The following is a 15,412-nucleotide window of genomic DNA, read 5'->3' as shown; positions in this document are numbered from 1 at the left end:
ATAAGGAAACTGACTCTTCCAATAAATATTTTTCAAGGTCTCTTAGTGATAAAATATTGAATCATGTACCACTGTGCCTTTTTGCCAAATACGGTAACTACACTTTTTTATGGGCTGTTTAAACTTTAATCATTTAATTATAACTGTATTGTAAAAACGGCACGATGCGGTGATAACACAGAGCAGTCATGAATTATTTAACATAAATAGGCACCCGGCGGCAAAGACATTTTTTTGGAGGGGGTTGGCTGTTTTATGAAAAATCGAAGCTAGAATCTAGGAGGAATGGGCAGCCGTTTGAATAAGAACGGGAGTGCAGTTCGTGGCTCCAGTTTGCAAAACCCGCACAAATATTTCCTTGTGCTTGTTTAGTCCTGATCGATAATAACAATAGCAATGCTTTACTGCCGTAATAACAAACAAACATACAAAACCCTACTACATGTTAAAAAATCTGGTACTGCACATGGCCGCTCCTGATGTCCCAGGCTCTTGCACTTGATGACCAAAAGAGCCCTCACACCACCCCACCACCCCGACTGTCATGGGCGGTCAGCTGATGTGTCCGTTTTTATGGGAAGAGCCTGTTCCTCGCGGTGTCAAGTGTCAGTGTCACGCTGCACACCGAACCGTGAAATAAACAACTCTGTTCACCACGTGCGCAGTGCGGGGCGGGGACGGGGAGTTAAAATTCGATGTTCGTGGCCCGGGGGGCCGGGGGGGTGGACAGGGTTAGAGTATTCGTAATAAAGGCTTTTGGGTTAGATCGCGTAAGTATAAATGTGTCGCAACCCTCCACCACCCGACACGGCCAATCAGTAAAAAAATGTGTCACCTTAACAAAACGCCAAATAGTTACTTCTTCAGCCCACCGGTGTGTTTGAAGAGTGAAACCACAACATTTAGAATTTGATCTTGACTTAAAGCTTTCGTGACTGCGGGAATTCATATTCTTTGGGTCTTTTGGTAAAGTCACGAAGATAGGTTCAAAGAAAATAACAAAAATAACAAAAAACTACGACGTTTCGATCGCAACACAAGCGGTCATCGTTTCCTGATGACGACCGCTTGTGTTCCGATCGAAACGTCGTAGTTTTTTTTTTACCTATCTACGTGACTTTACCGAAAGACCCAAAGAATATTTTTTAATTTGAGTTAGAGTAATAGGGAGCACATGACAAGAGAATTGTGTGGCAGTGGAACAATGGAAGGATGGACACCAGTGAGTGTAGGGGCAGCCAGGAGACAATGTGGCATCTTGCCCGAGGTCACTATCGTGTGAGTGAGTATTTATACAGCTAAATTATACTCAAACTGAATTTTGATCTATATAAACAATAAACTAAAGTACAACTAAAGTACCTTTTATTTTACCAGGTAAGGCCCAATGAGCAAATAGCTCTTTTTCAGAAGCGACCTAGCCACAAATGATAGTTCAACGACGTGGGTTTTCACGTGGAAAATCTATAGCAGCCAAATACTCTTAAACGGGTTTTTCTAAATGTGGAGGGAAAAATCGGAAGATATGGAGAATTGTTTTTATAATTGACAGTAAATAGTAGAAATGTATACTCCCTGCACATTTTCTACAAGTTACTTTATACAGAACGCCCCCCCTTCTCGCACACTGCCTCAACTCGACATAGAGGTGGCAATACCGCCCCCCCCCCTACCACAAAAGATCTATCAATTGACCTGATTGCTGCTGAAAATCAGCAAAGCCGTGATCCTGATTTCGAATCTGGGTAGCAACCTCAGAGTGAACCGGGCGCTCTAGAGTAGTGCGCAGTTTTTTAGTCTTAGACCTCTCAGAAATATGACCAAACTTAACACAGTGCAGCATTGAGAGCTAAGTCATACACGCTAATACGGCAGGGGTGCAGAAACGTTTCCTTACCGAGGGCCAAAAATGACTTTCAATACATTTGGTGAAATACAAATTAACAATTCCTTCTGTGACTGCGAGGTCCTTGCAGCGACCGCTAAATTATCTTCATTCACCTCATGGTACAACTGTGGTATGTGGCACACTCGCAATAGAATTAGATGTATATATTTTGTTTGTTTAAAGGTTATTGCCTCACAAACATGACGTACATAGCACACCATCATCAGCAACCATGGTCAATCTACTTCGGGACGAAGGTCTTCTGAAGCCAATGCTATGTCTCATGGTCCAGCAATCTAACAATCCATTTAGTAACCGCACACACAATTATATCACCTCTCCATCGGCATATCATCTCTCCATAATCTTCTTTGGCTGCCACTGTGATTAGTCTCACCACCCGCCATTATATCTTCGAGTAAGCTGTCCTACTCCAGCCCTTTATGTTTCTAAACAAAAACCAAATGCATGTCTCTAACCTGTGTGCGTTATATAATCCATGGGTTTCTTTTCCTGTCAGTATAATTCCAAGTATGTGCCTCTCCAGGCGTCTTTGCGTATTCTTCACCTTTAATTCCATTGTCTTTGCCAATGTCCGTGCCTTAGAACTGCATTCGTTATAAAGAGTAGCGCACGCTGATTAAAACGATCTTCGCTAAACGATAATAAGACACACATGGAAACAAAAACACATTGAAGCGATGGCTCACCAACAGGACTGACTTGCCTGCCTCGTCTCACGTCACTGAGACGAGAGAGAGAGATTATGAAAACTGCTGCCACAAATCTCATGCTGCCCATTACACCCCCCCCCCCTCTTTAATGTGATAGAGAGCACGGCCATTAAAGCAGATCACGTAGCTCCACAAATGAACCTTATGGCAGTACCCCAGGGTACCATAGTACCCTGGTTATCGCTTAATGTCTGTGATGCAGTCATTTTTAGTCTGTTGAGGGTCAGCGATGCGGCAATCGACTCATCTCGACGAGCTGTACACGGCGCACTATTCAACATATAATTTTTTGATAACAGATTTTTTTAATTCTAATGTTTGGCGTTTCGACATCGCGGAGTAGCACTGATTTCGGATTGATTGGTACCCCAGTCGCGAAGTTAAGTACACTCCTGGAAAAAATAGTGTCCCAGAAATAGAATATTTAACTGCCTCGGCCATTTCGTATTATTTGGTACCCCAGGGTTAAGCCATAGGGATCAAATCACTCGGCGCAAGGCGAGACAGTCACACGACATGACGCACGCGAACCCAACCCACGCACAATGCGCGCACGTAACGACGCCTCTTCTCTGTCAACCACAATCGTGACCGGCGGACGGACGGACGGACGAGACTCGGCCGCGGGTGAACGTGTCAGTCAGAAGCACGGGGAGGGTTGGTTCCCACTCAGCGTAAAATCCAGCATGGCAGGACGTGCAGGCAAAAACACACATGCGTAGCGCTAAATTACAGAAGGTCACAGGTGGAGAAATTGATGAAGGGGTTGAATGTATGCTCTGCTTTTTTGTATTTCGTCTCAATTGTGCTGTACATGTATACGGACACAGGCACCCACTGCTAGATGAGGGTCACTTGAACATTCTTCGCCACACTGGTCAGTGTAGGTTGGTGAATGCGGGCAGCATTGGACGTGCAAGCGTACAAATACAGTGCGACAATGGATCTTGCCGCACTGCCCACTACATAGCCCTACAGCCTATGACACCTGCTAAGGGTGGTGGCCACCCATTAGAACGGAATCCATGGTAAACCCTGCTTAGCTTTCGAGTTCTAACGATATTGTGCGCATTCTGAGTGATTTGGTGAGAGGATTATCTCAGATAACTGTTTATATTTCAGCCTTTGATAAACAGGTTATCACACGCCTCCTTTGTTCTCAGCCCTAAAACATTATCTTGCTTTTACATGTGTAATGCGGGTGTAAACGGCCCTCCGGAGGTGCCGTCATGAGGGGAGGAGTTAGGTCACGTGGGGGGGTGAGGGGTTGAGTATAGAAGGAGGGGAACCGGAAGAGGAGAGGGAGTGACGGGGAACCAGGAACAGAGAGAGGCCACGAAGGGCGAAGCGGAGGGTGGCGAGATCGCCACGAACACGGGGGAGCGAGGATCGGCACCGTTGGCCAGCGGTGACCGACCCGAAGCAGCGAGGAGGCTGCAGTCAGCGGCGGGGCTGCATACAGAGTCAGCAGCGGGTCTGCATACGGTAGCAGCCAGAGGGTCTGCACATAGGGGTAGCAGCGGGAGTCTGCATAGAGGTAGCAGCGAGTCTGCAGGGAGGAGGTTACAGTAGATGAAGCAGAGAGTCAGAGGGAAGAAGGAGCTATAATAGCAGTGAATAGCCGGGGGCTACAAATACAGAGTTATAACAGAGTGCCGTGTGGGTGAGGACGAGAACCCAATAAAAGACACGAAGACAGAAGGAAGTGTCCGAGTCCTTTTATTACACTGGAGTCAGAAGTGAAACGGCATGGCGAAACAACTGAGGAAAAAGAATATTCCATCCCCGGCGTCGGCTTCATCTTCGGACGACGACGATCTTCCTCCTGAGGTCGGCTTCACTTCGGCGGAGGGAGAGATCCGTGAGGGCCCGGGCGTCGAGGAGGTGGCCCCTTCGTCCGACCCATCTGCGTTGAAGGACGAAGATTTAAGATGGATCCGGATGGCGGAGCAACTGGCAACCCTAAAAACCGTCATCACAGAGTTGTGTGACCTTGTCACGCCAAGGGCGGCGTTGGAAGGTGATGGTGGTGATCGGCAGGAGCCCGGGTCGTCTTCGATGGCGCCGCCATCGGCCACGCGGCGTGAAGACGCCATCTTGGGCGTGGCGCACCACGGAAGGCGGGAAGCCGCCATTTTGGGGCCGCCGCGAGGATCGTCCGCCATTTTGGCGACACAGCGTTGCGACGCCTTGCTGAACTTACCGCCGGAAGAGTCAGCGACGGACGGAAGCAAGCCAAGGAGTCGCAGTCGTCACCTTACAACCGTCAAAAAGTTCTCCATCGGGGGCGATTGGAGTGCGTTCGCCTGCAGATTTTTGGCGGCGGTACGTACGGCAAGGTGGACGGACGCTGAGGCACTGGAGGTGCTCCCGACTCTTCTTGATGATGAGTCCGTTCGTTTTTTTCGCTCTATAAAAGCTGCGAAGAAGAAAACTCTGCGAGGGGTGTTCGAGGAAATGGCGGACGCGTACGAGCCACCGGATGACGCCCATCGCCGATTCGTGCAGCGGCAACGCGCACCTGAGGAGTCACCTGTAGCGTACAGGGGCGCCGTGTTGGAACTCGCTATGGCCGCTTACCCGGAGACGGAGCCTGACCTGCTGGAACCACTCATCTTGGGGAAGATGTTGGAGTTGTCCCGAGATCTAGGCATTGCCATGCAGGCGTGCGGTCACGAAAAACTCACGTCCCGGACCGCGGCCAAGTGTTTGGACGCCCAGTTCAATCTCCGCCGCTGGAAACAGGTGACGGCGTGGACGGGCGGTCCTGTCGTCGATGGGGGGGCCGTAGGGTGGGACCCTACGAAGGCCGTGTACGTGCCGGATGCGACCGGCCCAAAGGAGTTGTCGGCCGCCTCCACTCCGTGGCCGGCTTGAAGCGGGCCAGGGCCGCGGGCTCCGCCGCCGGCGCGGCCGCGTCGGGACGGGGTGCCCGCTGCGCGCCGCCCCGACGTCGACTGCTTCCGCTGCGGCCGTCGGGGCCACTATGCCAGGGACTGCTGGGCCCGGGTTCCGGGGCCGCCCCAGCAGGAGGCCTCGACAGCGGACGCCCCAAAGAAAGACCCTCCGGCACAGGCAAGTCGGTGCGCACCAGACACCCGGCAAGGCCTGACACCTCACTCATCGCCGTTGTTATGCGACGCGGATGTTGTAAAATACGGGAGGCCAGTATCTGAGCCTTGTCGCTCGATAACGCAGTGGCGTAAGCTGGCTCGGCGGGTTGTCGCGGCCGCTACCGGTTCGTCCACTGTACCTGGGTCCATCCAAGGGGTGGACGTACGTATTTTGGTGGATTCCGGTGCGTCCGCGACCATTATTTCGGATGTGATATTCCATCTTTTGAACATCCCACCGGGGGCCGTGAGGCCGGCTTACGCTTCCTGCGTCGCTGCGAACGGGGGTAGTATGGGCATCGTGGGACAGGTGGACGCTAACATTTCTATCGGGGGTGTCTCGGCCTCGGGCGTTGTGTTGATTTCGAGGTCCCTGGCGGTTCCTTGCCTGTTGGGTACGGATTTTTTGGCTAAGATGCCCATTCTAATTAGAATCAATGAAAATTGCATAGAACTACCGGGGGGCCGGAAATTGGAATTTTTACAGTCCGCCTGGGGGCGACCGGCTCCTGTCGCCCAGGTGCAGGCGCTATCGGAAGTTTCGGTTGATATTCCACCTGGGTCTCAGATGCTCATTCCCTTACGATACCGGAAGCCGGTTCCGGGTCGGCAGGGTGCTTTTGGGATTTTGCTGTCGCCGTCCGCCGCGGTTACGGGCGGCTTAGCGCTGGTAGGGGCGCAAACTATTGTCCGTCCAGATCAGCGCCCGTTTTTGCAGGTGTTAAATGCGAGTGCTGAAAGCGTGTGTGTGCCAGCTGGTACCGTTGTGGCACATGCCACTACGGCGTTTACGGCCCAGAGTGACCTGCCGGACGGGGGGCTTGTGGGTGGTGTTTCACACGATGGAGGGGTTGATGATCGTTGGATCGCCGAATTATGTGGGGAAAATTCGGCCCTTTCCACCGAGCAGCGTTGTGCGATTCATAAATTATTATCGAGCTATTCCGATGTGTTTAGCTCGGACGATTTGGACTTGGGACGCACCTCGCTTCTCTCTCATCATATCGACACGGGGGACGCTGCCCCTATCCGGTTGAACTCGCGTCGGATGAGTCCGGCTGAGCGTGAGCATGTTCGAGGGGCAGTGGAAGACATGTTGAAAGCGGATATTATATCTCCGTCTAATAGCCCATGGGGCGCGCCTGTTGTGTTGGTTAAAAAGAAGGATGGTAAATTGCGATTTTGTGTGGATTTTCGGAAGCTGAATAAAGTGTCGGTGGCAGATGCGTATCCCCTGCCGCGTATGGACGATTCTCTCGACGCCTTGTCAGGGGCTAAGTTTTTTTCAACGCTAGATCTCTCTTCGGGCTTCTGGCAGCTCCCCCTTGACGAGCCCTCGCGAGAAAAGACAGCTTTCCGTACGCCGCAGGGTTTATTCCAATTTAACTGTCTTCCGATGGGGTTGAATGCTGCCCCTGCCACTTTTCAGAGGTTGATGGAGTTGGTGTTGACGGGGTTGCAGTGGGAGACATGTCTCATTTATTTAGATGATATTATAGTCTTCAGCCGCACATTTGATGAGCATTTACTGCGGTTGGAGGCTGTATTCGCCAGAATGCGTTCTGCTAATTTGAAATTCAAGCCTAAGAAATGTCATTTACTGCAACGCTCCGTTCGATACTTGGGACATATTGTTAGTGCGGACGGGGTGGCCACGGATCCAGAGAAAACTGCTTGTGTCCGGGATTGGGCAACCCCGGCCACGGTGGGTGATGTGCGTCGGTTTTTGGGGTTCGCCTCATATTATCGGAGGTTTGTTCCGAATTTCGCTACTATCGCCAGGCCTTTGCATCTCCTTACTGGGAAGGGGCATAAATTTGTGTGGGGACCGCCGGAGGAGGCGGCGTTTCGGAGCCTGCGCGATTTACTGGCTACTGCGCCGACGTTGGATTATCCGGATTTTGAACATCCCTTCATTCTGGATACTGATGCGAGTGACACTGGTATTGGGGCGGTGTTGTCCCAGTCAAAAGGTGGTGTTGAGCGTGTGGTGGCGTATGGGAGTCGAGTTTTGTCTCCCGCGGAAACCCGTTACTGCGTCACTCGCAGGGAACTTTTGGCTATTGTGTTTTTTCTCCGCCAATTTCGACCGTATCTGTACGGTCGGTCGTTTATTGTCCGCACGGACCATGCGGCCTTACAGTACGCTCTTAAGATGGACCAGCCATCCGGACAATTGGCGAGATGGCTGGACACGTTGCAAGAATTTTCCTTCCAAATTCACCATCGGAAGGGTGTGCGTCACGCTAACGCGGACGCACTGTCCAGGTTGCCGCAACAATCCCCTTGTGCGTGTGCGTCGGGGACGCATAGGTGTGGACCGACTCAGCCCCCCCCTCAGCCTGTCGCGCTGGCGGTGGATGTTCTCGAAACTCCGCTTACACCGGGACCGGTTGATGGGGGACCGGCTGACGGGATTTTGCGTCTTCCGAGGTCTGTGTGGATTCGGGAGCAAATGTTGGACGATTCTTTGGTGTCGTTACGAAAACGAACGGAGAAGGCGGGTAAGGAACTCGGTGCGGGTGGTATTTCGGAAACTGCTCTCCGAGATGGGTTACTGATGTGGAGGGAAGGGATACAGGAACACTGGCGTCTCGTTGTGCCTGCGTCATTGCGGTACGAGTTGATTAGATCTTTGCACTGTGACACACTTTTACACCTGGGGGTGCAGAAAACCCTATTGACGCTGCAACGAGACTATTATTGGCACGGCATGACGACGGATGTCGTCGGTCACGTTCGCGCGTGTCCCGATTGTGCCCGCCGTAAACCACCTAAACATCCATATGTTCCGCCGATACAATCGATTCAAGTATCTCGGGTTAATGAGCTGGTGGCGTTAGATATTTTGGGACCCTTTCCGCCATCCGCTAAGGGAAATAAGTATTTACTGGTGGGGGTGGAGTACCTCTCTCGCTGGCCGATGGCCTGGCCTTTGCCTGACCAGTCAGCGGCGTCTATCACTGACGCCTTTCTATTTGGGTATGTAATGGACAAGGGGGCGCCGGAGAGGCTCCTTACAGATCAGGGGCGTAACTTTTCGTCCAAATTGTTGGGGGAGGTGTGTGCGGCTTTGGGAACTAAAAAGATACGGACGTCCCCCTACCACCCACAAACGGATGGGATGGTGGAACGGTTGAATCGGACTCTGTCCGCCATGCTGTGCCATACAGTCGGGGAAAATCAATCTGATTGGGATTTGCATATCCCTGGGGTGCTTTCGGCGTATCGCATGACGCCGCACGCGGCTACTGGATACTCGCCGTTCTTCCTTATGTACGGCCGTGAGAATGTGCCGCCGATTAATGAGCAGTTGGGAACCGGTGCGAGGGGGCCTGTTAAGCCTCTTCCTGAGTATATTCAGGACAACGTTCGCCGTGTCACTGAGGCGAGGGAAAGAGCCCGCATGGCTACAGCCAAAGCTCAGGCCAGGAATGAGCGGTGTGCCCGACGTTCGAAGGGGGAGTGCCCCTGGAAGAAGGGGGACCTGGCCTGGCTTCATTGCCCACAGGTGCGGCCAGGTACCTCTCCTAAATTACACAAACCGTGGCAAGGTCCGGTCCGCCTCATTGAGGTTCCCAACCCACAGTCGGCGCGTGTTCAGGTTGGTTCGCGGCGCTTGTTCGTGCATACATCCCGGTTGAAGCCATACATTGCCCCGCGGCCGGATGCGTCATCTCCCGAAGTTGCCTTGCCGGGGTCTGTTGCTGCCGACTCGCCCTTGCCTGTGTCTGCTGACCTTGCGAAAGCGCCTGTCGTACCCTTCACAGACAAGCCGGCCGTGACAGCGCAGGGAGGAGGACGTTCCGCTCGTGGGATGCCGACCGGTGCCGCGGAACCCACGGGACCTGCAGCTCTTCCTATCCCTCCGCGGACGCGAGTACGGGATGTCTCTGGACGCGAGCGGGACAGTGGCGGGCCTCCAATGGCGACGGAAGAACTTGCGCCCGTCGCCCCTAAAACCCTTCCACGTTCCCGCTCGGCGGGTGGGCTGCCGACCGTCCGGGACGGCCCGGCTACCCGTACTCGCTCGAAATCCCTCACGTTTCGTTAGATTGTGTTGTGTTGTGTTCATTGTTATATTGTTCTTGCATGCTTCGTGTCTTTTTACGTGTTGGCCCTTTACACCCGCATTGCTTTTCAGGTTGCAATTCAGCCGAGGTCGGCTGGATTTTCTTTATGGGGGAGGGTGATGTAATGCGGGTGTAAACGGCCCTCCGGAGGTGCCGTCATGAGGGGAGGAGTTAGGTCACGTGGGGGGGTGAGGGGTTGAGTATAGAAGGAGGGGAACCGGAAGAGGAGAGGGAGTGACGGGGAACCAGGAACAGAGAGAGGCCACGAAGGGCGAAGCGGAGGGTGGCGAGATCGCCACGAACACGGGGGAGCGAGGATCGGCACCGTTGGCCAGCGGTGACCGACCCGAAGCAGCGAGGAGGCTGCAGTCAGCGGCGGGGCTGCATACAGAGTCAGCAGCGGGTCTGCATACGGTAGCAGCCAGAGGGTCTGCACATAGGGGTAGCAGCGGGAGTCTGCATAGAGGTAGCAGCGAGTCTGCAGGGAGGAGGTTACAGTAGATGAAGCAGAGAGTCAGAGGGAAGAAGGAGCTATAATAGCAGTGAATAGCCGGGGGCTACAAATACAGAGTTATAACAGAGTGCCGTGTGGGTGAGGACGAGAACCCAATAAAAGACACGAAGACAGAAGGAAGTGTCCGAGTCCTTTTATTACACATGTTTACCAAAAGAAGCGGTTGAAGCTAAATTATTCAAATTGGAAAAAAAAATGTGGAAACGCATGAAGATGAATTTGATGAAAAGAGTTATACAATTAATTGATGGTGAGGATTTAATTCAGACTTGTGTCAGAATGATCCACTGTACAGTAATTACATTTTACTTTTAATTATAAATGTGGCTGAGTTTTCTGTATAATTTGCCTGAGTTTTACATCTCGCATTTCTATACTGAGTATCATTCCCATAAATGTTTAAACTTCTTAGTTTTTCTTTTTAATGACAGTGTATCATATTAATTAAATAAATAAATACGTTCACTTTAACCATGCATGCCTGCATTGGATTTGGCACAATGTGAATGTGAATATCGGATTTAATACGAAATCTGACATGATACATGAATGATGGAAATAATATAAACAAAACATTTGCACATATGGTGCAAAATTCCACCATAGAGCCTTGACAGACTGCAGAGACAAGTGCTGTGAGCCAGGACCTATTAAGTCCGGCATGCCACACAACGGGGTGGGTGGCCTGCACCACGACCTTTGTCTCCCGAATGGCAATGTTTACACACTGCACCAGATACTCATTCAAGGCTGGATCGACCTAGCGGAGGACCCAGGACCAGTTCAGATATTCATCACTGATGTTGGCCGAGAGATCGGGAAACACCGATGATGCAGACACACAAACACACACAACGCCACCGCGAGCCAGGCAAGAGCAAGTTATTCCGTAGACAAACGCACACTTAGCTCCATCGACATGGTCAGGGTGTGGTCTCACCTCGACCAGACAGGACGGGGCTCCCAGCGCTGGGGCTTTTTGTGTCACTGTTGAACACGAGTTGTGAGTCGTCCTCTTCTGCTCCTGCCCAGCTGCAGGATTTAATGTGGAACCAGGTAACTGTGTTTTTTTTAAATCCTTTATATTAAGTTCACTTGCTTGCTTGCGTGCTTGCGTGCTTGCTTGCTTACGACCGTGCAAATCTTTCGGTCGTTTTTTAACCCACTTCCCGTGATCCAATCGAGCTGACATTTTATACACAGACCCGTTGTGCGTGACAATGAATTTTCGTGAAATTTTTTTTCAAATTTTACACTGTTTAGGGGAATTTTTTTATATTTATTTACCAATTGCTTAATGCTGCCAGGCTATCATCTGACCCATAGGTGGCAGCCATCTCAAGCCAGAGGACGAAAGGACTCTAGCCGCCCGTTTCAAACACCAATGTGGGCTGAAATAAAGCCAATGCCACGCATATAAAGGATTTATAGTGAAAAACTTTGTTTTTACGGGTTAATTTTAGCTGTGCCTCTGCAACTGTCTTGACCACTCTTCATTTCTGACATTCGAAGCCCCACTGGAACTGTGCCACTTTAAATTAGACATTTAAAACGTATTTATTTCGCACCACTTTCTCTGTTTAGTTCGTTGTCCCTCCACCACAGCTCCGATTCGTGCGGTTGGCTGCGTACGGTACGAAAAAAGTTCAACATACATACAAAGGACAGAGTACATATAGAAGCACTAGGTAAGGTAATCCATACATCTTTCCTTTTGGAAATGAGTTTCCAATGACGTCAAAATTTCGGGTCAATCTAAAACAACAACACAATTCGGATTTTCAGAAATGTTTTACTTACCCCCGATTTTCACATTTTTCAGATTCATCCCAAAATTGGGAACACATCCCTACTTCCCTTATTGCATACATTACAGCAACTGTTATCCAACACTTTGCACTGTTGAATCATGTAAAGGATGGTGAAAAATGTTCTGGTCTAAGATACTACGTAAAATGCCGAACCAACTTCATGTGTTTTTGTGGCTGGGTGGCTCAAGGGGTCGACTACTGATCTGACAACACTGAGATCTTGGATTTGAAACCTTTAGCCACCCACAATTAAATATGGTTCTCGAGTGCAGTTAATGGATGGTCTCAGGCCAGTCACTAATGCTTGCACAAGTTAAACCATAATTTTAGATTTGGCTTTTCACCTGATTTGGCAAAATTCCAGCTCTGAGAAATTAAAGGTTCAGTTTCACTGCCAAGGGACAAACATCTGCAGCAGGGTGCGTGTGGATTCAAGGTCACTCGAAGGAATCTTTGAAGGAATTATGTGATATCATCTTCCACGGGATATTCACGAACATGTACTGTTCTGAATGGACATATAATTTGTCTCATGACATGGCACTGACCGTACAATGGAACAAAAGTAGTAAATAACATTAAAATTGAAAAAAAAAATCATGGGCAAATCCTCCTCGTGGCAAATCACTGCGGCACAGTTTACCTTCACATTCATTCTTATCCTGTCTCACATCACATGGTGCCCCTACGTCTATGCATGCAATGCAGGAGAAAGTGTAGATATTGTGAGTGCTCATTAAATCAGATATCACACACAAGGCAGGGTTGGGTCAAAACCATGTTGCACACCACGAACACACGTTCGGTCGTGAAATATACATGACTCTCAAAAAAGTTTATTTTGAGATAAAATAATAAAGTTAGATTTGCAAGGCAGACTGAAGGTGGGAAGATTGTGCCACTGTGCACGCAATTGGAATGGCCCTGTGCATCAGACATGTGACCTGTGCCAAGTGTGTTAACAATATATCTTGACCAAGAAGTGAGAAAATAAACGGATGTAATCCTCCATACCTGGATGGGCAGGCACCAGGGGCTGGCTCTGGGTTTGCCCTAGCTGTGGGAACACAGACACACATACATATTAATGAAGACATACAAATGCCTCCAACCAAATCACGTAGAATGTGCCCGATCTCATCCATTCTTGAAAGCTAAGCAGGTTGAATGCCTGGTTATCACTTTGATGGGTGACCACCATGCATGACATGTTGATTTAGGCTGCAGTTGGCAGTGCACCAAAACCTTCACCAACACACAACAAAGACATATCCATAACCCAGTCACCTGAGTTCGATTTCAGGCCATGGCTGAGATTGGTGGAAAGTGATAACTCACATTGACCCGTGTGGTTAAGTACTTATTATTATTATTATTGCAGGTACAAATACACGTGTACACATATGAACACATACAAAAAGACAGACGAATAGAAGCACTAACTTTAAATATTACTAGAGACGTTATTTAAATTATTCACTAAATATTTTCCAAGTAGGCTAATATTATGCAAGTGGCAGTGTAAAGCTCATCACAAGTTATATAAGACAGCACCAATTACATATTATGGTTTATTTTAGTACTGCGGTAAAGTATTGTTTCATATATATACTGTATTAACCATATTCTTTGCGTCTTTCGGTAAAGTCACGTAGATAGATTTCGATTTAAAGCTTTCGTGACTGCAGGGATTCATCTCCTTGGTTCTTTCGGTAAAGTCACGTAGAATGAAAATAATAAAATAATATAATAATAAAAATAAAACATAATAAAATTGTATGTTGGATCATTTTATTATTATTATTATTTTACTATAAAAAACAATTTTATTGTTTTATTGTTTTTATTTATTATTTCCATTTCACGTAGATAGGTTAAAAAAATAATTTTCAAAACTACGACGTTTCGATCGCAACACAAGGGACCGTCATCAGGTGGTAAAAGGGGGTGGGAAGCCACTAAAGGCAAGCTGTTTTAAAGGTTTAAAATTAGCGTTGCCCAAGCGTCCTGGTATCAAAACGAAGTGAGCGGGGCACAAGTGCAATGGGGCCAGCACAAGCGGAGATGGTTATGTTAATGTGAAATCGGAGAATCAAGAGAATTGTAGACGCATGAGCCGTGGAGAAATTAACAACTTGTGGTACGCCCAATGCAGGGATTCGTTAATCCACCGACTGCTTCATACAAGCCTCCCCATACTGTGTTGGTCGCGTGGGTTAGCATACTTCACCAAAGTGGTCGATGCATTTTGGTAAAGGGGAGTGAGGTTGGGGGTTTAGGACAAATTTAAATATCACTCGACACTAATGTGAGCCATGGTTAGGAATCAAACTCGGGTCACGGCGTTAATAGCACAATAGGCTAACCACACATTCTTAGTTTTTTTTTCGGTAAAGTCACGTAGCTAAAAAATTAAAATTAATAAAAGTAAAAAAAAGGAAAATAATAATCACGACGTTTCGGAGGCAACACAAGCTTCCGTCTTCAGGTGGAATCGTCACAGCACGCTTGCTGTATCAAGTAAATGAGAAATTCCAAGAGATCCAGCAAGCGTGCTGTGACGGTTCCACCTGAAGACAGAAGCTTGTGTTGCCTCCGAAACGTCGTGATTTTTATTTTATTTTTATTTTACTTTTATTAATTTTAATTTTTACCTACTTGACTTTACCGAAAAAACCCAAGAATATGAAACCTTGCAGTCACGAAAGCTTCAAATCTAGGCTAAGCACATACAAATGTATTTTAATTAATCACCAGTTTATTACTGGATAAAGGCCTCTCCGCCCATCGTGTCAATTATGGGGGTTATTTGACCATACTTCACTATGCTGGTCAGTGCTGCATGGGGAATAGTGGAAGCACAGGACTGGATCAGTTGTCACTCTGCAGTGATGTTGGCCATGGTCCTTAATCAAACTCATACACGAAGCACTGCACCAAAGAACACATTCATATTTTTATTTACTATACTGCATTGAAAAAAAAATATCAGAACATAACGCCTCTTTCTAAAATTGTTTTGTTTTAATCTTGATTTGAAGCTTTCGTGACTGCAGGAATCCATACTCTTTGGTGCTTTGAGTAAAGTCACGTAGGTAGAAAAATTAAATAAAATAAAAAATAACATATCACCACGTTTCGATCACAACACAAGCAGTCGTCCTCAGGCGGAAAAAAGAATCCAGCAGTGGAACTGCTGAACCAGGAAGAACACAATAAACAACCAATATTTATAAACATGATAAACAACATAATAAAATTATGTTGAAAGCACACAAA

The 15,412-nt window shown here is 48.5% G+C and overlaps 1 protein-coding gene across 7 annotated transcripts in view; it reads right to left on the bottom strand.

Annotated features, from left to right (window-relative positions):
• Window positions 1-15,412, bottom strand: part of LOC133357811 (uncharacterized) — a 112,453-nt gene that overhangs the window by 58,140 nt on the left and 38,901 nt on the right. For 6 of the 7 annotated variants that reach the window (XM_061575973.1, XM_061575951.1, XM_061575959.1 and 3 more), the window contains exons 2-3: window positions 13,148-13,190; window positions 11,263-11,354 (exon numbers count right to left, since the gene is read on the bottom strand). Coding sequence is in view for 5 of the 7 variants with exons in the window: in XM_061575951.1 (XP_061431935.1) it covers window positions 11,263-11,354; window positions 13,148-13,190 (135 nt within the window). In the remaining 2 variants the exon portion in view is untranslated. Of the gene's footprint in view, window positions 1-2,598; window positions 2,617-11,262; window positions 11,355-13,147; window positions 13,191-15,412 lie in introns of those variants that run through there. The other variant, XM_061575980.1, reaches the window with a different exon arrangement.

Source organism: Lethenteron reissneri, chromosome 7, assembly GCF_015708825.2.
Source record: "Lethenteron reissneri isolate LAM-NWPU_2019-01 chromosome 7, ASM1570882v1, whole genome shotgun sequence".
Classification (NCBI taxonomy): domain Eukaryota; kingdom Metazoa; phylum Chordata; class Hyperoartia; order Petromyzontiformes; family Petromyzontidae; genus Lethenteron; species Lethenteron reissneri.
The sequence above is the reverse complement of the archived record's forward strand: the minus strand, read 5'-3'. Positions and strand labels throughout refer to the sequence as shown.